The 24,246-nt window shown below is 41.3% G+C and overlaps 1 protein-coding gene across 2 annotated transcripts in view; it reads left to right on the forward strand.

Annotated features, from left to right (window-relative positions):
- grik2 (glutamate receptor, ionotropic, kainate 2) overlaps positions 1-15,030 on the forward strand; it is a 181,664-nt gene extending 166,634 nt beyond the window's left edge. For both annotated transcript variants that reach the window (XM_078287236.1, XM_078287237.1), the window contains exons 15-16: positions 1,467-1,717; positions 14,866-15,030. In XM_078287236.1, the coding sequence (XP_078143362.1) occupies positions 1,467-1,717; positions 14,866-15,030 (416 nt within the window). The remainder of the gene's footprint in view (positions 1-1,466; positions 1,718-14,865) is intronic.
- The last annotated feature ends 9,216 nt before the right edge of the window (positions 15,031-24,246 follow it).

Consider the following 24,246-nt stretch of genomic DNA (forward strand, 5'->3'; position numbering starts at 1 on the left):
CCACCAGGCTGGAAGCTAAAAAGCGTGGCTCCAGCAGGGAGGGTGCAGCTTATCATTGTCACTGTTTAGGGTCTTTTGGGTCCACTACACAATCCTGTTTCTAAACTGCCTCTGCATACTAACTAGTAATCACACAGATTGCTACTCCATAAGAGCTATCCTATTGATAATGTTTGCTAATCTAAACATGTTTTTCCCCCCGCACACCGAGGAGAGCTCATTCTAAGTGTTTGCGATAATAGGTGTTATTAGGTTTATAAATAATTTAAGCAGCATTAACATCCTGATTGCGTTGTATAGTGTGTACCGCAGGGAGGTTTGGAGAGTTGGGATATGAAAGGGGTCTGGCAGGATTTTTTTTTTTTTTTACAAGGCTTCACCCTTCAGGTTTAATCAGGAATCTCGGCGTGTGACTGGTTTTGATCAGCAGAGCTGGGAAGGTGCTGGAGCTGTTTACCTGAGTGGGAAGGAGGCACCGGGGCTGCTGGGAAAACAGAGGGGGAGGGGGGGAGTCACGCAACACTCTGCAGACAGCTCACATGGGCAGAGGGGAGCACTTCAAAGCTCACTTTGGGAATGTCTTTATTTATTAAGCCAACAAAACAAGTTGCACTGAAAACATTAGTGCAAATTAAGCATGGCAACTAGCTTTAATTAGAGAAGTGTGCAGGTAGAACGGTAGGAAATATGAGTCCCGAAGATGTAGTTTGGTTTTATTTGTTTATTATTGTGAGGGAGAGATTTTGTTGGAACATGTTCACTGAAATACACTGAAATGCTTACTGAAACATACTGATATGTAGACTGAAATATGCTCAAATGTAGACTGAAATATACTGATATGTAGACTGAAATATACTGAAATGCCTACTGAAATATACTGAAATGCCTACTGAAATATACTGAAATGTAGACTGAAATATACTGAAATGTAGACTGAAATATGCTCAAATGTAGACTGAAATATACTGATATGTAGACTGAAATATACTGAAATGTAGACTGAAATATGTTCAAATGTAGACTGAAATATACTGAAATGTAGACTTAAATATGCTCAAATGTAGACTGAAATATACTCAAATGTAGACTGAAATATGCTAAAATATGGAATGAAATATACTGAAATGCACATTGAAATGCACAAAGCAACACAGACATCTATTGAAATACCCTCTCAAAGATTTTTCAAGCTACGTAATATGCAAGCAATTTCACAACTATGAGATGTACAGTCTAATTTGCAGTTTAAATGTTTTTCTAGCAATGATGATTCAGGAAACTACACCAGTTCTGTACAATATCTACACAATCAGTATTTCTTTGTTTGGATAAACAAGGCGGTACACAAAATCGAAATAAACCAATATTCAGTAATTGCGAGAATTTGTATTCCTTACTGTCTAACAAGATAAAGGCTGTGGCTCTCTGCTTGTGTTCACCTCGCGCGTCTCTCGCTCCCTCAGGCTCTCCGTACAGAGACAAGATCACCATCGCCATCCTGCAGCTCCAGGAGGAAGGCAAGCTGCACATGATGAAGGAGAAGTGGTGGAGGGGGAACGGCTGCCCGGAGGAGGAGAGCAAGGAGGCCAGCGCCCTCGGGGTGCAGAACATCGGCGGGATCTTCATCGTCCTGGCCGCCGGACTCGTCCTCTCCGTGTTCGTGGCGGTGGGCGAGTTCCTCTACAAGTCCAAACAGAACGCACAACTCGAAAAGGTAAGAGAACATCTCGGACATCGATCTCAGCATTGTCTATGTCGAATTCAGTCCACATGTAGGATTTCTTACCATTACCACACGGCACATGGAAGACATTCTCATGGCAAGGAGAACATTACCCTAGAGGCTGCTTGCGCAACAACAGCTTTTGCCATGACATATCATCTTAAAACACATGACTCAGTAAATGTCTACTAATGTTAACTAGGTGGGAAATTCTATAGCATCACCTACCCGCACATAATGTAAAGCAAGAAACAAAATATATGTTCAGTTCTTTGGTCATATTTGAAGAGATCATCTGTCTGCCATTTCCGGAAATTCATATAATAACAGTACTATATATTATACAATAAGATAAGGGTTGGTTTCTTTGCATTTATTCATTTAGGCCCAATGGCGACAACGAGATAAGAAACGTGAGGAATTCTGCTGTCACCACGGATCCAAGCTAGACTTTAACCACCATCTCAAATGACCTCAAGAAAAAACCTCCAGAAACTTTTGGACTGTAATCTAACATGATCTAAAATGCCCCAAAATTATTCAACTGTGTTTTTTTCTGACACTCTAGAGTGAAATGGAAACACTAACAGCAGTGGACATTTGTCAAATGTGTTTTTTGGAGCGTTGGCAGTGGTATATACTGTAGTTGGATCATGTGTTTGATAGGCACATGTGTTGGGAAGGTTTGCTCTGCTGCATGACCCACTTCAACAGTCACATTCACTAACACATATCTTCGCTTCTGCTGTCCATTATCACTCTGCATACTGTCACCCTATATATGCAGTAACTATTCTCACTGTTCATACCTGACATAGCGTGTAAGCTTCCCGGATTGGTAGAATTACATAGCACAAATCAGTTTGATTGAAACTTCGCAGCAACTGTGGAGAAGTTGAATAGATGTTGATATGACAGCCTGCACCAACGTTGAAAACCAGTGTCAATATAGAGCCAAAATTAAAGTTGAGACAATAGCTGCGTTCAGAATGGTTCACGCAGTGTGACGCACTCTCATAAACAAACCAGGCACTCATGACAGTGGGTTGAAATGTACTCAGGTAGTATTGATTTTATGAAGTTCTGAACATTAAATTACAAATAAATTGTTTAAATTGTAATCATGTGCAAGTGTGGTTTTGTTAACTAAGATGCTGTCTCCTAATGCGGTAGCAAGCTGTTGTGGTTTGGCAAGCAATAAGCTTGTGAGCATTAGCTAGCTCACAAGCTAGTGACTAGTTAGCTACTCTTCTTCTGTAAGACCTGATCGCATTGCATTGTGGTATACAGGAGAAATTGTAGGGTACATCATCTGTTCACTACAATTTGCAGTGCATTGTGGGTATTATATAGTGAACTATATAGTGAATCAAGTTAACCGTTGAGAATTCGGACACTAGTACAAAATGGCGGACACACTAGTGCACTATTTCTGTAATAGGGAACGGTTTCGAACAGAGCTAATGTCTAGTTGCCACTTGCATTCTTTTTTTAAATCAGGACCTAAATATCTTTCTGATATCAGTTCAAAACAGTGTCCAAAGCTGTTTTAATATTAATTTTAACCGTGCCATAATATATTACGAACGTTTTGTCCTCGTTTGAGTTGATGTTGAACTTCCTGCATGCTGCCGTCCGTCAAATGCTTGCTGGGTTTCCTTCAATTTAGTATAAGGCATAGTAACATATGTAATTGATAATACAGAATATCCTAAAATCTTTGAGGGCAATCACCAAGTGAGCAATTATCAAATATCGTAACTGACTAGAGACAACATTAATTTTTGAACTGAGCCCTCTGCCAGTGCTGTCTTGCTTTTAGAGTAATAGGGTCTGTGGGAAGACAGAATCGTACATTCCAGCTTCCTTACAGTACTTAGCCTGGAAGAGCTCAGTAACAGCTTCCTTCAACACCTTCCATCAATTTCAGACAGTGTTTCAACTCAGGCAAAAGGCCCTGTATTGATGAGTAAGAGATCCCCATTGTGTTATTATGTTCAGCAAATGCACTCATACACTCATGCATGCATACACAGATGCATGAACGCACAAACACACACATACAGACTCAAACACACATACACATCACAAGGCTGTGCCTATGAACATGTGGTGAATTACATTATATTGTATAGCAATTAGGGTTGATAATGTTACTTTTAAAATACAGTCCATTCCACAGTATTGTTTACCTGCTAAAATGTATCCATGACTTGCAGTGACATCAGTGTTTTGTTGACTCCCAAACAGTATTCCATTATCCAATGTTATAACAGACTGTATAACAAACAACCATGAACAAGTGAACTTCTCACTTGACTTTGGGGGAAAAAAGAAAAGATATTTAAAAAAGACTTAAGACTGCATTATTTAATAAAGTAGCAATAGCAGGCCCTATGTCACTCTCTGTGAACATTTTTGCGTGTCAAACCGGAAGTCAGTATGGCTGTGTCACCAGAACAGTGATGTCACTGCAAGTCATGGATAGAGGCTTCGCAGTTGCATCACAAATCTCCCAGCAACCACATCTGTTACTATCATGGAGGTCCACGGGCTGTAAATTGGCTGTGTGCAAGCAATGACTAAATATACAACAACTGTACAAGAGAGATAGGCCTACCTGAAAAAAATTGTTGTGGTGTGGCTGTATTCCATTCAGTAGTGTTATAAATAAGATAAGGTGGATTTGTTTCCAAATGTAGGTTACTGTGACACAGTAAACTGTCTTGTCTTTAGCTCTAGTCTCTACTCCAAAACACTCTGAGTTGTAGCTTGAGAAGAGTCAGCTCAGTTAACCTGAACAAACTGTTGTTTTTTTGTTTGGCTTTGTTCACTATGCTAGCCAGCAGGAAATTTAGCAAAGCAACCAATGTTAATGTTAACATGCAACTACTAGCCACTGCAAATGCTAATGTTTGCTTCTAGATAGGTTAGCTAGGGCACATATCAGCTGACCAGATACTATGGTTAGCTAGCTAGAGACATCAGTGATGAAATTATCAGTTCTCTGTCAAAAACAGCTGAGAAATTAACCATGTCTATTCAATTCTGTTGAGACGGACAAGTTGTATATCACTGTTGACAAGAGCTGAGGACCTCCAATATGGCTGCCAGAGGGTGCGTTGGGATTATTATGCCTCCAGAATCCATAACATATGATACTGAACTACCAATATTTTCTATTTCATTTACGGTCTTATTTATTATCTTTATAATTTACGACTTTATCAACTATTAGTCTATTTCAAGTAAAATCCCAGCAAGAATTTGACAGATAGCGACGTGCAGAAGGTGGTGAAGTTCAACATCAACCCACACGAGCACAACATTTTTACAAAATGATATGATGGCATGGTAAAAACCTTCACATTAAACAGCTTTGGAAACTGTTTTGAACTGACTTCCGAAAGATATTTTGATCCCAATTTCACAAAACAATGCAGGTAGGAGCTATGGACAAGTACTGACATCAAGTCAACTTTCATTTTGGTTTTCAACACTCGGGCAAGCCGTCGTATCAACATTAATCAGAACGTTTGCTGGGCTGTTTCTTGTGTTTAAGATCTCATAAAAGATGCACCTTTTTGCCTTTAAATATGCTTCTGAGTAATCCAACAAGAAATCACCAGTTTTTTCAGAAGTTATTCGTAGATTGATAACAGTTACCACGCTTTTGGCTCAAATAATCAATTTACTCATGGTCTGTTTCTCCCCAGCCTTGATAGAAATATTGTATACCTAACAATAGGCAGGGTCGTTGCTGAGTACAGCAGGCTATAATGGAGACAAACCTAAGATAAGTAATACAAGGTGATAGACACTGTTCCATAACAGCATCTTAGTCCTCCTCACCAAGGCTGGCATCTTGAGGTTATTTATCTATTAGGAACACGCTGCAGAAACATCACAGACACAGTGAATAGACCCAACAGGCACCACGCAGGCTAAGAATGGACCACTCAGACAAATTTTCAAGGAGACTCAAGGTTCTCAATTCAGAGCACTATATACCAACCTACCTTTCAAAGCTTTGTGTGTGTTATTCAGAAGCACTGGATTGTTTGCACTCGTGTTCCATGCACAAATGCCACTACTGTAACGTGTTATGCACCCTGATATGTGGACATGCTGTTGATTAGAGCACAGGAAAGTGTACAATACTTGCTACACTGTGTCACTGGTTTGCTTGGTATTGCGCTATAGCCGTTTTACTGAATTAGTAATTAGGCAAGAAAAGAAACATTGGACTAACATTAAATAGGGTTAGACCAATATGGGTTTTTGAAGGCCGATACCAATATTTTTGTATTGAAGCTGCCAATAGACGATATGTGCTGATATTCATTATCTTTGAATTTGACCCTTTTCATGCCAAAAATTCCATGGGACACTAAAACTCTCCACTGAAACCCAATTAAATGAAACTCTTTTAGGTGGGTTAGCAGCTCTTTAAGGCAGGGTGACCCAGCCCACCTATTCCATGGTAGGGGAAACTCTGGGATCACTACTTTAAATGGAGAATGAATTCACACCAAACAATATTGAAGGATTAAATTAAAACAAAATGTTAAAAGAAAATAATTTTTCATTCCAACTGGTTTTCTGTTGTCAGGGATGAACCTCCATCATATCAGTGGCTTACACTGATACCAGATATTTAATAAGAGGCTAATATCGGTATATCAATATATCGGTCTAACCCTAAATGTATTTATTGGTCCTAATATATTGATTCCAAAACAAGGAAGGTGCACTGTAATGTGTATCTCCTGGATCACACAGTCCAATGCTAATTCGAGTCAGGCTAATCTGTGGAAATCAACCATATATTTTGTTTCATTGCTCCAGACTCCTCATGTAATTGAATACCACCTACTTTTACAATATGAGGTTGTTTTCTCACCATGATGCTGAAAGTGTCAACTTGAAAAATGTGGTGCTAAGCATCTCTTTGTTGTGTTTCACATGCTTGACAGCGCACACCCTGCAATTTGCATTTTATAATTACTTCTGTTTTGTAACATTAGAAAGGAGCAAAAATAGCAGCTAGTCATTTATATAATGGGATGAGCCATACACCCTCTTATACAATAGAGGAACTGTTAATAGTGTTTTTAATAGTTAAATAGACATGTTAACGCCATAAGTGTGTGTTTTGGAGATTATTGCATTTACTAATCTCGGATTGTAATACTATGAGATGAGAGAATTGTCAGATGAAGTTATCCACTTGTTAAAATTTTAATAAAAAATTATTAATAAACATTTGATAAGTTTACAAAATGCAGGCTTCTGTAGGCTTGTCGTTTTGATTCATCCACCCAAGGCTATGAAAATTGTTTTTTTTTCTATTATTTTCTTTCTCTCTAGTGTGTTCCCTATACATTCCATCACCATTGCTACATTTTCCATTTTAAAGTGTGTAGACTGAACAGTGGCATTTCAAGTATTTCATGTTGCTTTTAAATGTAAGTACTTATTTGATCTGAACTGAAGACAGTTTTGGCCAGATGTAAATATTCAGTCATGCTCCTTATGAAGCATATACTTGAACTCAATGGCATATTCAAAGCAAAACAGATACAATGTTTTTGATTTCCGCCCAACATTTCAATATGTGTCCAAATCTGTTTTGCAAAATAATTCTTGTTAATTTAACTTCTTCCAAATCTGTCACAAAATTAGCCGTGTTGCACTGATTCTGGACTCCATAATATTCCATTAGATCACATGCCTCATAGACTGTCAGTGGAGCATTTCTTTGTCATCTCCGCCCCAACCTTCAGATTTCCATGATTACCATGGTTGTCCCCCTCCTCCTTTTCCTCCTCCGTCTCCTGCTTCTCCCTCTCCTCTTCCTCCTCCTCCTCCTCTTCCTCCCTCAGCTCCTCCTCCGCTTCCTCCTCCCACTTCTCCTCCTCCCACTCCTCCTCCTCCTACTGCTCTTCCCTCTTTTCCTGCCTGCTGCTGAGGCTGCTGCAGACTAACCTGGCTCTCGGGGTACAGGGACCACGAGCTGTGTGTGAGGAACCCATCTCATCACCCGTGCGCACACACACACACACTCACACTCACACACACACACACAAGTACACAAACACACTTGCATGCATATGAATATGCACACACATACATGCAGACCAAGTGAGAGATGAAAATTTGGAATGATCTGGGAGGTTTGTCTCAGCTGGATGACATATTGTAGTTTTAGTTCATCAAACATTTCTCCCAGGCAGAGCTGCTCTGGAGGGAGAAACAATCTCATTGGTTGAGTTAAACCTCAGGGGGCGGAGCCAAACAACCACAGCTTTTTGGGCTAAGTGAGGTTAGACTGAAGCCCAGTGATAAGGCAAGGCATAGGAGAGAAGCTAGCTAATATTATTAAGCCTAGCGCTTTAACTAGTACCTGAAAAAATGCAATTTAGCCATACTAAGTTATCTAGGTTAGCTAGTTAGCCTAGCTGACCTTCCAAGTTCAAACTAGCCATACTAGCCTACAGCTATCTAGGTAAGCTAGTTAGCTAGCCTGCTGACCTTCAACATCATGAATGCCATGGTCACGAATGAATGGAAAAAGTCATTGCCATTTATATTTTTATTCATATTTTGACCAGAGTTCCTTCTTTGACATTCAGGTTTGCCAAGTAGCTAACTTGCATGCTGAAAAGCTGTGTTTTTTTTGGTTCCGCCTACTGAGGTTTAACTCAACCAATGAGATTATTTCTGCCTTCAGAGCAGCTCTGCGTCTGAGAAACGCTGGTAGAACTAAAACTCCAATCTGCAGGTCCATGGATTCATAAAATAGAAGAAACTAACAAGAACTCGCGCACTGATAAGAAACCTAAAAGTGGCCAACTGATACAAAAAATGGAAAATATTTCAATCCATAGACCATCACCAGAACTGGTGGTGGTGAAATAAGTGAGATGATGAGAGAACATTTTCTGTTTGTGCACTTTTTTAGATTTTGCACTCACCTGATGCATGTCAGTCCTTTGCATCAGTTTGCTTCTTTTAGATTTCTGCCTCTTTTTTTTTTGTCAGTGAGCAAGTTCTTGTTGCATTCTTTTTCACACACACATTTGTGCACATACAACTTGCATGCAGGTGGACACGCACAAACACACACACAGACACACACACAGAATTAGACACAAGGACAACAATAAGCATGGCTTTATCCACTAAGCGAAATGCAGAGCCACACCAGATGAAGATGACAACACAGAGGAAGCACTCAGATTAGCCAAACCCACAAAGCAGCTATTCATTTACCGCCCACCAGGGCCGAGAGACGGAGAGAGTGAACTAAGGATTACACCGCAGCCATGCCCCATCCCATCTGCATCACAGCTTCACATCTGTTCCTCCTCCATTCAAGCTAAAATTGAGCCTACTAGTTCATTCTCACAGGTGAGGAACCTTCAAAACCACCAAGAAATATTTCAGGGAAAACAATCAGGGTCGGCAGTGTTCTGTTTAAAACGCAGTCCATTCCAGAGTAATGCTTACCTGCTAAAGATGTATTCCATAACATGATGCATGGGATGGCTCAAACTCAGTATTGAATCATTTTTACTTTTGAATTATATCATAATATACAACTTTTTCAACCATTATTTCTGATGATGCCTGTGTAAATAATTTCATGAACAAAATGCGCCTTTTTCTATTTTTTAAACATGTATCTGAATAACATTAATCAGATTTATGACCTCTCCATTTTGCTTTCTTAAAGTGGGCAGCCTTTCCTCTGAGCTATCCCAAAGTGCTGTGCGGCGGTACAGCTGCAGGTTTGTTGGGTGTCATAAAAACTGTGTAATCCACTGACCCTAAACAGCCGCCATCAATCCAACATGACACCGGCAGGCAGCCATGATGGCAATGTGTCCCCTGAGCCAGAGGTAGAGTGGGCCCCGGTGTTCCCCAAAGCCTGGAGCTTTATGGCTGTTACTGGTAAAACATTGCTGTGCCATTTAATTTCACTGAAAAAAAAAAAAAAAAAAATCAATAGCCATGAAAAGCCTGTTCGAGAGTGGCTCAGACAATCAGCAGGTACAGCGTGAGTAATACATCTGAGAAAGATATCATATTTGTGGACGCTTTAATTATTTGCTGCGGGTGTAACCTTAAAATTATTTTTTTATTTCTTCAAGAGAAAAAACACAAATACAGCACTACTGAACTGCAATATAATACATTTTATGCCTGTACAGACATCACAGAAAGACTTTTGAAGTAATCATGTGCAAATTACTCAAATTAAAGGTGCAATATGTAGCATTTTCAACATCAACATATCATTGTCAAATTAATCGTCATACCTTGGTATAATTACCATAAACAAATGAGTCCATGGTGGAGACGATTGGTAGCCTCTATCTCACACCAGTGGTATTGTTAGTGCTAGTGTTTCTCAAAATTAAGACCACATATCCCATAAGCCCCAATGCTTCTTGTCCCCCCCCCCCCCCACCGCTCTCTCCATGGCATCTTTACTGAAGAGGATAAACATGTTGGAAGTGATTTTATCTGCCTTTCACTCCTTCCACCATCTGCCATCACCAGAAACTCACAAAGCTTTAGCTCCATTTACAGTGGAAGAACACCGCCCTCTTCCTGTTTTGTGCCGTAAAGCAATCCAGCAGATTTCCAACCAAATCTGACTGAGTGACGCACAATGTAAAATGCAACGTAGGGGCCGGTAGAGGCTGACAATCTTCTTGCCAATGGTCTCATTTGTTTACAATAGATAAGTATGGTGATGACGCAGCTAAAAGGCCACACCTACAAAGTGCGGTACAAGTGAGAAACGCTATTCATTTTCTACGGGCAAAACAATAAATCAACATTTTCTGTGGTTGCTTTTTCTGTGTTCTAATAATTTATGTGAAATGTATAAGATGTAAATAATTGGTTGTTACCTTTTCATGGTTATCAAACAACAGCAAGTTCATTAAAATGGGTTTTCTTGAAGTCTCGAAATGCTAGCATGACTGCTCTCTTGAACGGACGTTTGCACTGAAGTTTGCTAGCTTGTTAACATTTTGTGACTTCCACAAAAAAACATTTTAATGATGATGCAGCTCTTTGATAACTGTGAAAAGGTAACGACAAATTACCTACACCATATACATTTCACATAGATTATAAGAATACAGAAAAATCAACCACAGAAAATGTAGATTTTTTGTTTTGCCCATAGAGATAAAGCAGGGAATATCGCTTGTACTGCAATTTGTGGGCGTGGCCCATTTGAAATCTACTAATGACTAAAAATTATTGTGGTAATGATTTATTGATGTGAAAATACCAAGCATAGCACCTTTAAATCAACATCATTTGACATTACAAAAATGTGTCCACTTTCATGTAGAGACAGTGGCATTACTGGCATCGGTTGTAATAGAATTTGGCCAGCGCATGAACAGCATCATCAATGGTCATAGAGGAAGATAAATGGTAAGGATAAAAGCACTGGAACGAGCCTCTGAATGACTATAAAACACACTGGAAGACCTCACACTCAATAACACTCACTGTGTTCACCTTCCCACTCGTGTTTCCATGTAAATATAATAAGGATAAGTATACACTGGGGCGACAGTACTAATGATTGCTTTCAATACAAGTGAACAGTGTGTTCATCACAATATACTCCCATTACCTCCCAGCAGACGAAAACATCCATCCGGAGAAATGTTTCCCCTGTAGCTTCTTCTTCGGGAGTGGAAGTGTTCGCCCCGGCGTTGCTCTTGTTTAACACAGTATTTGCAGATGCCAGAGTAGCTTATGAGAAAAGAGGAGAGAACGTGAAGAAGCAGCAGTTTATGCATGCAGCTGGGCATGCAGCAGCACAAGATTTGAGTCAGACAAGATGTAATATGCATCAATAAGTCATGCTGTTCTATGGGCCTGGCACCGGTGAAATCTACCATGGGGATATTGCTCACTAGGATTGTTTGCGTGTGTGTGTGTGTGTGTCTATGTTTGTTTGTGTCTGTGTCTTTACATGTACTGCACTTCTGTATGAATGAGTTTGTGCTTGTGCCTTCTAGTGTTGTGCTCTGCATGTTTGTGTGTGTGTGAGTGTGTGTGTGTCTGTGTTAAACCTATCACTCCACCGCAAAGCACTGTTTTCCTTCTTACCCTCATTAATCCACTCTATCTACCTAATTCACTGCTCCCCGATGAACCAGACTGTCTCATTTAACCACCATCCTTCCACCAAGCACGAATGCACAGTAATGCCATTGTTGCCTGAGCAGAGGGAAAAACCGCCTTAAATCCACCCTCCTACAGAAGCCACGGCTCTGTCAGAGTTTGCTATAGCATAGAAGGTTCTCCCAAAACTAGAAACCAGCGAGCCAAGTCTTTAATATGCGACGTCTTCGAGAGACAAAACCCGGGGCTGCGCCATCGACAGTGAATTGGAGACTGATTTGGTGGAATATTTGTTTAGCTTTATCATCCAGTTGAGCTTCGTTAAGAGCCGGAAATCACTCTCAGTACTGTCATTGTGTCCATAGAGTCAATGTCATTTTTTAGAGTTTGTCTCTTCATTCTGATGTTTCTGCGTTTTGGGGGATCGAATTACTGTCTGTGGGTAGAGGAGACAGAGACAGAACAGTCCCTTTAATGAGCCGTACAGTGCGTGAAGACATTTAATCATTTTATTATGCAGCCATTAATTCTTGCATTTATTATGTATTCATGTTATTCACATCCAATCAGGCTCTGTATCATGCAATTGTTTGGTATGATGTCCAGATGTACAGCTATGATAATCACAGTATATAGTTAAAGCTGCACTAAAAAAAATCCAGCTATCAATTTAAATCACAAAGTGGGGCTGCAACAGAGAAGAGCATCCCATCCTCTCGAATTGAGAGCCGTAGATTCACACTATTTGTCCGAATTAAATTCTGGTGTCAGTATGGTCACTGTTGGGAAATCTTGTGATGAATTGAAACTTTAAAGAAAAATCCACCCTAAAACACTCTAAGTGAAATAAGAGTAGACAAGATGGGTTGAGGGGAGGTGGGTACACCAAAATAGTAAATTTCATCACAAAATAATTCCTTGAATACACATGACATGATGATATCTAACAGTGTAAGAGGATCTGAGGGTGGAATTTCTAGTTAATGGTGAAATCCAAACTGTCTCCTAAACAGCAGTGAGCAGCACTCCGTCCAGAGAAAGCTGGACTCACCAACGTTAGATCTTTTTCTCTCTCGTACCTTTGGTATAAAAGATCACAGACCGGCCAGGTTGGTAAACACGGGCATGCAGTATACAGTACAAAAGTCACCAATGTGCAAAGTTGACTAGCGCAGCCTCAAAGGAAAACTCGATTCCGATGGTAGTGAATCAATTCAGGACCGGTTGTGTCCCCCCTGGCTCCTTCCCTCCCTCTTCTCCAACAACATGAGGAGCAATGCCATCACAAAAAAACAAGACTATTACATGACAGTCTAAAACAATTAAATAGAAAATAATCTTATAAGCACTAGTCAAATAGCCAATAGTCTAATTAGAGATTAACTGAACCTAGGCTAGCTTATCTTTCTTTGCTGTTTCAAGTCACGTTAGGTTTAGTCAAGTCCAGTCTCAAATAATGATGAATGTAAAATGTAAAAACCAGCACTGGGTTAAACGCTCACTTACCGATACACAGAACTGATTCATTAGGTGAACCACTAACTCGCTGAACGAACGAATCACTCACATTTGTACCGAGTCTTTTTCAGTCCGATTGAGCAACTGAGCTACTAACTCATAAAACTAGCAAGTGAATCGCTGAACCAACTGAACGAGTGAATCACTCAGTCTGTACTGTTTCTTTCATCCAGTCTGATACAGTTTGAAAGAAAGATAATGATTAAGCAACAGAGCTACTAACTCATACACTAGCAACTGAACTGCTGAGCGAACTGAACGAACTGAATGAACAAGGAAGTTTGAGAATTTGTGAGTTTGCGACTGTGGTTGATTAAGTCCTTGTTGGAGAATGCTCTCTATGCGTTTACAAGCGCGTCGACTCACTCAGAACTGTACGGAGTGCAGTCCGACCATGGACACGGAACTGATTTGAAATTCCAATTTAGTTCCGATTTGAGTCATTCACTTGAAAGTATCGTTCAAACTCAATCTGAACGATTGATTCGTGAATCAACCCATCAGTATTTGGTGTCAGTCCCTCAGAATCAAAGAGCGAGGGCTTCTTTCTAGACTCGCCCTTTTGCACCAATGTTCAACAATCATACATCCATCGTAGAAGAGGCAGAGAGACCGATTTCTCCACTGACAGTAGCCTTAGTAGACCAGAATGCAATGCAGCCATGAGACTTGTTGGCTCTCATTTTTTGCTTGACTGGAAAAACTCACTCCCCTGCTGCTGTTACTATACCATCACTATTGCTATTTCTCTCTCTACTTGCGGGTACTGAAAGCAACAAGTTCAGACACGTTCTCTAGGGGTTGTTGAAAGGCATTCTGGGAAATGTAGGAAATCACTAATCACTAATAACTCCTGGAATGCATTGAACATCACAGATTGATGGTATCTAAAAGTCTAAGCGTATACAAGGGTGGATTTTTGTTTCCATATTTTCATGTAGAATATCTTAAAATGCATCGTGATCAAACACTGTGGAACTCTATCTATGGATTGCAAATGCATAAAATAGCCGTGCACAGCCAGCAAGGACCAGCACTGATATATTCCCACCCTACGTTGAGCAATCCCATGCAAGCCTGCCTTTCCACTTTACACTCTACTACACAGCCTATGGACCTGCAACATCCCTCGATCCAGCTCCCCCCCCCCCCCCCCCCCCCCCCTGTTCCCAGCCGTCCCTTGGCCAGCATCCCCTCTATTCCCAGCCTGCTATACTGTATATTTCACCATTTTTCCCCTGTGGCAGATCTGAGCCGAGGTGGTGGCGGTGTGTGTGCGTGTCTTTGTGTGTGTGGGAGGACGGGAGGAGAGGGGTGGTGGTGTGGGTGGGGGGGTGATTACAAAAAAGAGGCTGCCCACGGGGGAGAACTGGCTTGTTCTGCTGCCCATAACATTTGGATCGGCGATGCGGTTCTGAAACCCATTCTGCTTTCCCTTTTTCCATTTCCCTCTACAGAGGTCCTTCTGCAGCGCCATGGTGGACGAGCTGCGGGTTTCCCTCAAGTGCCAGCGCCGGCTCAAACACAAGCCCCAGCCGCCTGTCATGGTCAAAACAGAGGAAGTCATCAACATGCACACCTTCAACGACCGCAGACTGCCAGGGAAAGAGACCATGGCCTAAAAAAACACGGGACTCTCGAATCACTTCTTTCTCTCTCCTGCGGGTTCGGAGGGGCGTGTAGAGACGCTGGGGGGGGGGGGGAAATGGGGGGAGTGGGGAGGGGAAGGGAGTCGGGGGGTGGGGTGGGGGGGGTTGTGGTGGGGGTGACGGTTCTCGGGGTTATTTAGGAGGCGGGAAGGTAGAGCCGAGCTGCTTGGAGTAATCGACACACTGTCATCGTCGTTTCTTAATAATTAGCTAGGGATAAGAGATTCAACCATATTTCCTGTGGAAATAACTTTGAACCTGGGTGAAATTTTTCAGTGAGTTACCTCATTACTCTTACCACCTTGGCGAGGCGCGAACCCACACGGCGGCCGGGGGGGGGGGGATTTCAGTCGGAGAAAGAGACCGAGGCGAAAATTGAGGCGGTCCCTTCCGTAGGAGTTATCTAAGAAGATTTGGACCTAACCTCTCTAGCTGCCGCTCAACTAGTCTTTTTCACCGCACATGTCCGCTGAGGCTGGCTGAGTAGCACCGAGAGGCCGCATCGCAGATTTACGAACGAACACGCGAGAGAGACACTAAAGGGGGAGGAGAGTTTGTAAAGGATATATACTTGTTTATTTTGAAAAAAAAGTTGTGCATAGAAAAGACCAGACGGGCTCGACCGAGCGTTTCCAAATTCAACCCCAAAGCCCAGAAGACAACGGCGAGCTCAGCTGCTCCCAAAATGTACAGAGAGGCATTGCTTAGTCACATATGATATCGAATCAACATCGAAAATGGATATACTGTATATCATCCATCAGGCAATAAGTGATTTCATTTATTTGTGTTTCAGAGTACTAACACTTTTAGTCTTTAGGGGGTGGGGTGGGTCTATAGGGAGAGTATTTTTTAGAGGCAGAGTATACAGTGAAATACGTACTGTACCGAGGAGAGAAGACAGGGGAAGGGGGCAATATAGTGAGCTGCTGATGTCCATGCATCAGCCGGCTGTCAAGTGGTCCCATAAAGAGGATTTTATGGAGGTACACACCCTTAATGTCAATACGGAGAAACCTTTAGATGTGTTAAAAGAACTGAAGCACTAGGTGTGGCTCACCGAAAAAAACGAAAATTCACAGCAATCACACGACACACAAACTCTATTTATTCGAAAAATATTTATTGTTTTTATTTATGGATTCCTTTATTTATATCTTCAAGGACTGGATTTTCACTACAGCAGTAAATACACCTCACTTCAACTCTGTATGGGTACACACAAGTTTTTTATTTTTTATTTTTTTTCATTTTGCTCCGTGTCAAGTCTCCAGTTTCATTTTGTACTCCTGTGGCTTTTTATTTGGCAACAAGCTCCACATTTACTTGTGCAAATGCAATTTCTATGAAAAAGTGTTTTTGTACGAAGAGAATCAAAATTTTGTAATAATTTTTATCAACACGAAACGTACCGCTAGTGTCATCCATGGCAGAGGGTCGTAACCGCAGGCCGTGTGGTTTTTTTGGTAGTTCAGGAAGCTTTCCTAGACAGTAGACAGACCCCGACACCCAAGGGTGCAGTGGGGCACACCCATCCTCCATGGACCGGACTCACACCAATTGGGACTCCGGCCTCCAAATAGAGAGGCAGAGCATTCTGGTCAAAAGCATCAGTGACATATGTTGTTTTGGAGAAGAAGAAGAAAAAAAAAAAGCAAAACTATTTTTATCATGTAAAGGAATCATATTTAAAGAAAGATATTTTTACTTCACATGAAAGAAGAGTAATGACAATACTGATTAGAGCAAATATATAATGTACACACACACACAGAGGAAGGGAAGAGGACTGCCGGTGATGCTTATCATTCTACACCCCTGATTACCGATAGACTGCTAGAATCCAGTGCTGAGAAATCGTGTGTAAATGGTTTTAAAAAGGAAAAAGATGTATTTAAAATGAAAAAAAACCAAAAACAATAAAGAACACTTAACTAATTTTGAACTTGTTGTGAAAACAAAAATGGAGTGCACACAGTTTACCCTTTGAAGTTGATGCACAAGTTTAAAGAAAATTAAAAAAAAAGTATTCACAAACTTTCACCTCGTCTGCCTCTTTATTGGATATATTAGCGCACTTTAGCAGCTGGGATCAAACGCGGCCGAGAACAAAGAGTGAAACAGACCGAGCGCTTGAAAGCTCACGCTATGGAAAGAGGATAATTAATATTTTAGATGTATCATATTCAAATAAAACAACATAGGGATGAATATAAACATTGGGAGCCTATTTCTTTGTCTCAATACGTACGTATCATACTGCTGTAATCCATATTTTTCATACTTTTTAGTCATATTTCTACTTAAAACATTCTATTGTTGTAACTGTCTGTTGTTTTATGTATACCTTCCATTTGCTCCGTGTATTTATATTATTTTTTTTCATTTCTGTATCCTGTGACTATTTTGCAGCAATTTCCCTACAAAATCAATAAAGTTTCATCTAATCTTTTCTTACAAAGAAAAAAAGATCAGTTTTGAAATTAAAGCAATTTGCTCTTTGTTGCAAATTTATTACCCCAAGTAAAAACTATATACACCATACTGGTTTTTGTTTGTTTGTTGGTTGTATTGTTTTGTCGCGGTGATAAAGCATAAAATCATCCAAGTATATTCTAATATCACTTAATATTGGTAAAAGCATATTCTTTTCAGTACTGTGGCGACGCGGCTCGCAAATTCACTCCAAAACCGCCTCGCTCAGCAGAGATGGGAACCGTTCAACAAGGTCGCCACGTAACCAATCCCTGACCTCCGTTCAAGCCGGCCAATGACTCAGCAGAACGCCAGCCAATCAGATTAAAGCGCCCATCCTCCTCGCCCTGACCCCCCCGGAGGCGCTACGGATCCGAGGAGATGAAGCTGCAGAAGGGAGACGCGGCCAAAGATTACATTAAACACATTTGTACTTAACTGTCTGCCCTCCTGGTTTGGAAAAAGTATTTTGCCCTTATCTGCCTTGACCTCTTCTCAGTTTGGCCGTTAATTTCTGGCAGCGGTATGACCCTGGCATTACCGCTCCATCGCTGCATATTTATGGCGTTTACAGCTTAAGGTGCCGAGTGACCTCCTTCAGTCAAGAGCAGACAGGCACTGAGTTTCATGTTAAAGTCACAGTGACATGACTAATGACATCTTGTTAGCTGATATTAAAACGCCATTACTTTTACTCCCTGGAAAATTGAATATTTTTAGTGGTGACATGGCGTACCAGTAGGTGTACATAAAAATTCCAACCAACAACACCATCACAGGTTTTTGAACAACCCACCCTCTGCCCCTCCCATCATATAAAACCTGCAACTTGACAACTTTCACAGTGACAGTGGTGAAAACTCTGTTTCCCTTTCCTAAGACACCCAGTAGCTGCAGTTTATTCATTTTGAAGAATCCTGAATTTGTGAAGCTCAAGTTTATGTACAAAGCAGTGAGTCACTTATCATGTTTATTGTGGTCCAACCTGCCCACTTTTGAGCAGTCCCACCCCAGCATCCTGTTTCAACCAGAAATGCATCAAATTACGGAAGCAAGACACCATTGAAATGCAGTTTCTTTGTGACTTTATAGTGGTAATCCATAAGATCCTTGCTTTTGTTTTATTTGTTATTCTGTCGCCGTCTTTGTTGCTCAGCGCTCATTGCTGTGGTGTTTCTGCACTGCACTTCCCAGAGATCACCTGTCAATCAAACAGTGTGTCCAGTACTGTGACGTCTTTTTCCCTTTTTTTGTTCTGTTGATGCAGTTTGATCGAGAGGAGCAAATGTATTTATATGAAAATGTTGGAGGTTATTACTTTAAATGACAATATAATCAAATTGTGGTTGAAGTGTACATCAGCTTCCACTGATACACAGGATTCAGCTATAGTTGCTCTACCCCCACCCTCCCACACACACACACACACACACACACACACACACACGCAAAAAGGTGGCCATAAAAACACAGCAGAAAAAACAACAACACAGAGGCTTCTGTGGCTCAATCTCTGAAAAACAAATAAAATGTGCTGTTTGTGTCTCCCCCACCTTCCAGACACCGGCTCAATGGTAAGAAAACACACGAAGCACAAAAAAAAAAGCCCCATTCTTATCTGGCTCTGCATCCTTATTGTGTGGATCATTAGAATCTAGCCTGTGGCGTTTTTCTTCTGTGTTTGTGTGTGTGTGTGTGTGTGTGTATGTGTCAGCCTCTCCATTATCACATTGACGTTTTCACACATAAGGTCCTCTCAGATGGGGCCTTAATCTTCACGCCTCTGCCGGGGCGAGGGGGGCAGTAGAGGGGTGGGGGGTGGGAGGGTTGAAGGGGTGGTGGGGGGGGGGGGGTGATAACAAACGCACATGCCGGTTCCCATTAATTGCCTAATTACTATGGCTGGTGGGGAGTGGCAGTGATCTGGACAATGGGAGGTATAGACTTTGTCCCCGGGCGCAGCTCGCGTCTCGAGAGTCGCATCCTGTTTATCAATCAGCAGTTTTAATGAAGCCTTTCGCGGGGCGCGGGTGCGGCGGCATGGGCGACGTCTGTCCTTGAGACAAAGGCCTGCGCTTCTGCCTGGCGTCGTCTGTGTTCGAAAAGATTAAAGGGACATTACAGCGGAACTCTGGCCAATTTCCACCTGTATCCTATTTTGACCACCTTGATTCTGATTCTAACCAAAACATCATCAGTTGTTTCACTGTAGAGCTACTTATGTCCTCCTTGCCTGGGTGTGTCTCTCTAATCAAGTCCTAACGGGCCAATGGACTCTCCAAAAATCAACCTCAAAAGCACCCAAACCATGTCTTTTTCAACACATTGGCTGCTCACTCTGTAATTAGATTTGTATTGTATATGTTTAATTTTCAGTTTATCCGTGATCTGACAACTTTCACCTTTTATTTTGGTGGTGAAGTGGAGTGTCCATTGCCCTTTAGGACTGGATTGAAGAGCCCAGGCACCCAAGCCATAAGTAGTTCTATGCTGAAGCAGTTAATGAGATTTTGGTCCGAATTGAGCGCTAAAATGGAAAAAAAGAATAGAGCACAGGCCAGAAAGTGACTTTGAAAGCCAGAAATCTCAGCACCTGGCCAATCGTTGAGTCATTGCTATTGATCAGCAACCCTATCAACCCTTATATATATATCATGGTCATTTTGTACTGTGGAACAGTACAAAAATCGGAGCTACTGCACCAATTTGATCACCTCACAATGGCTGTACGCACATGTATGCACGCTACTGCCAAAACTCCCATTAAGACAATAGTCTGATTAAGTGGTTTATATTCATTTTACATTATACAGACGTGGCGCCTCCCCTAATAATCCAGTTTACATGTGATGTGTACAATGTGTAGTTGTTGCATGTTTTAAATGGAAACGATCAAAAACAGACACAGCAGCATGAGCTACCCGTGGTTAGTGTTGCACAAAGGCAACAAATAAAAGAATTGGATTTTTGAATTGCTGCACTGTACATCTGTTTCCCCTCTGAGGAATATGTGCACAGAAAGGTGAGAGTTGCCATACTGATGAGGGAGGAGGCTGGGGGGTTTGTGGTTATAGGAAGGATTTGGCTGGAGTCGCCTGCGTTGGAACGGAAACCTATCGCGAGTATCTGTGATGCGGTGTTAAATCGGAGGCAAAACTCAGAGGAGCGAGCCAAACCTATCATGTAACGAAAAACAATGGCACCACCTTGGACTGTGTCAGTGTAAGAGGAGATGAAACGCACACCCATAGCTAAATCCTCTAACAAGAAAGCATTCACATGAACAGCTCCAAGGAATGAGAAAGTGGGTGGGATGAGAGAGAAATGAAAGATCACACCATGCGGAATAGCATCAAAGGGGGGGGGGGTATGATGCTGAATCAGACGATTTGTACAATTTAGGGGACAATCCAGTGTCTAAAAGAAATAAAAAGGGGCCGGGCTGCTGGGTTTCTCGGCCTGTGTGCTGCAAGAGATTATTGGCCCGGTAAACACAGGGCTGAACGGTTCAGGGGATAGCGGTGAAAAAGGGAAAGTCACAGGCGTTTATCCGCCTCTGATCCCCACCACAGGAGCTTTACAGACATAATCCCAAATTACACCGGGGGAGAACCACCCGGACCTTACGAGCCGTGACCAGATTACACAGAGTGAGACCCACGGCGGACTAATGGAGCGTGACCAGATTACGGCATCTGCGATCCACCTGTGGCGAGGATACGGGAGTCCCTCTGGGAAAGGTCCGTCCGGGGAAGCAGTGCCGCGTCGCCCTTTTCTTGAGTGGGAGCTATACACTCTTAATAATACAAAAAAATGGTTCTGTAGTAGCGGAAAATGGTTTTGCGACCACAGCAGGAAGGTAAACAACCAGTTTAGAAAGGTTTCCATGCTCAAATCCACATCGAACCTTTATGGTGCTGGAAATAATCCTTTAACCCTCCGATTATGTTTGGCGGCCAATTTTACCAATTTGATCTCTAAAAACATGATTAACAGTATTTTTCCAGCTTGATATGTCATGACTTTTCCTAATTTCATGGGGAAAACTGATAAACATAAAATTGAAGATGATGATATCTTGGTCCTGCACACACTTTGTACAAAAGGGTGTTGTTTGCGGTCATTTTGACCCCAAACTCAATAGCCTTATAAAACCAGAGAAAGTATAAAAGTTTTTTCTTTCTCTTTGTTTTGACTGATACTGAGTTTTTTTTTTGATCTTCCAAAAATGTTCCCACACTTTCGTGCCCATAACTTAAGACATGCGCACACACAGCCCTCTAAACCATTTCTCTGTGTTTTATCTCACCTGAAGATTTTCTGCCAATGAGGTCCTGTCACAGCTCTCTGAAAGACTATTTTGGTGACTAATTAACTTTTTATTGGTGTTTTGACTAACTGCTATGTGTTACTTGCTGATGTTCTGAAGTGTAAACGTGGGTAACACTTTCAATTACAAGCATTTTTTCTAGGTTTAAATTTCTGGGGTCAATTTGAACCTAGGCGTTTGTTAATTTTAACTAGTAGGAGGGTTAAGAATGCATGAAATGCTTCAACAAATCAGCAGAATCTTTAAGAGCCACACTGGGTTCTTTAGTCTGGCACATTGGCACACTGTATTTTAACAAATCAGATGGTTCTTTCAGCCATTACAATTCTGTATTGCACCACTACCCTAACCAAAAGGTCTTTTATCACTGATGATTTAGAGCATTTCAGACATTTTTAGAGTGTTCTTACAGCACCATGAAGGTCCAAAGGAGGGTTCTTCAACAGGTTCTTCAACAGTTGAAGAACCCTCCTTTGGACCTTCATGGTGCTGTAAGAACACTCTAAAGATGTCTGAAATGCTCTGATGATTTAGAGCATTTCAGACATTTTTAGAGTGTTCTTACAGCACCATGAAGGTCCAAAGGAGGGTTCTTCAACAGGTTCTTCAACAGTTGAAGAACCCTCCTTTGGACCTTCATGGTGCTGTAAGAACACTCTAAAGATGTCTGAAATGCTCTAAATCATCAGTGATAAAAGACCTTTTAAAGAACCACACTGGGTTCTTCCTCTGCCAGATATTTATTTCAACAAATCATGAGGTTCAAGTTATTATGGTACTCTATAGAAGCACTACCAAAGAACCTAAGAAACCCCAGAAGAACTCTCCCTCTACTGTGTGAGGACTGGATGATTCCTTGTTAGTGCAGGAGATCATCATACACACACAAAGGAGGGTCCTTCAGTGGTTCTTGGGTGATGGTAATGGTTCTGTATAGAACCGTAATGAATCAAAGAACCATTTGGTTTGTTAAAATGAGTATAAACTGGTAAATAAGAATAAGTGATTCTTAAAAAATGTCCTTTAATGCTGCTGATGTGGAACATTTCATTTATTCTTAAAGGGTTCTTCACCATAAAGGTCCTATATAGAACTATTTAAGCATAGAGAACCTTTGTTAAAGAATTCTTTACAGCTTCAAAATGGGTTCTGCTATGGTACAAGAAGAACCATTTTCTGGTGCTATATAGAACCTTTATTGTTAAGAGCATAGGTACACACAAGACAACAGCCATACCTCATACATGTAACATCTCCTCCAGGTTCCGGGTGCTAGACCACATAGAGAGTATTACTGTGTCTCCCAGTGGGTGGCAGGTGCTGTGCCACAGGGACAACAAACAGCAGTAGCCTCGCCTTGTTGGCTGTATTAGCCAACAGCACAGTTACAAGCAAAACCTACTAAAAATGGGAAATCCATGTGTAAATCACTTCTTCATAATCTGTTACTGCAGCAACAAGCTCATTCTGCTGGCGGCTGAATGAAAACAAGTCAAAGCCATCAAGACGCCTCATCTGTAATCCTACCCCAGGATACGGCTCACAAAACAACACAACACAAAAAAAAAAAGTAAATACTCCATCTTTGTTCAACTGAAATCAATAAAGGTGAGGAATAGTACGAAATGCTGCATTGTGCGGGGAGAGAAAATATAAACTGGATGAAAGAGGAGAAAGTTGGATTCATGTCTCCCGTGAGGCCGCTGTAATTAAACTTAGGCTAACAACTTTTAATAAATCTAGGGTTTAAGCTTTAAAGTTGCGCCGGGCAACTTCGCAACTATTTGAAATTTAGGTCAAATCGAGTCAAGTTTATTTGTGTAATCACAGTTACAGTCTCCAGGGGCTTCGCAATGCCCACATTATGAAAACAATAGATGGAAGCACGCCCAACCTTAGACCCTCAATGAGAGTAAGAAGAACTCCCATGAAAAGCTCATTAGGAGAACAAATGGAAGGGCTCTGTAGGGCTACTCAGAGAAGGATCTCCTACCAGAAGAGTTAGGCATGCAATGGGTGCTGAGAGTGGGCAAAGAGTAAATGTTGTGGAATGGGGAAAATTAAATTGAACATAAAGAAAATACACAGAATGAACTCAGTAAAAACGCTGGGGGAGAAGATGCAAATCTGGGGCGGGGACATTAATATAAGTCTTGAGGCACAAGTCTCAAGTCAAGTCTCAAGTCTAAATGTAGATTACCAAGTCAAATCCATGTCATTAATGTCAAGTCTCAAGTCTAAATCTAACCCAACAGCAAGTCAAGTCAGAACAAACGAAACAGACTAAATATCTAGGACTTTTCAATGCAATATGGTTTTAATAGGATAAAAACTTGGTAAGAGCATCATGAATTTGATTTCTATAATCAGTTTCACCTTCAATA

This window comes from Centroberyx gerrardi, chromosome 12 (assembly GCF_048128805.1).
Source record: "Centroberyx gerrardi isolate f3 chromosome 12, fCenGer3.hap1.cur.20231027, whole genome shotgun sequence".
NCBI lineage: Eukaryota > Metazoa > Chordata > Actinopteri > Beryciformes > Berycidae > Centroberyx > Centroberyx gerrardi.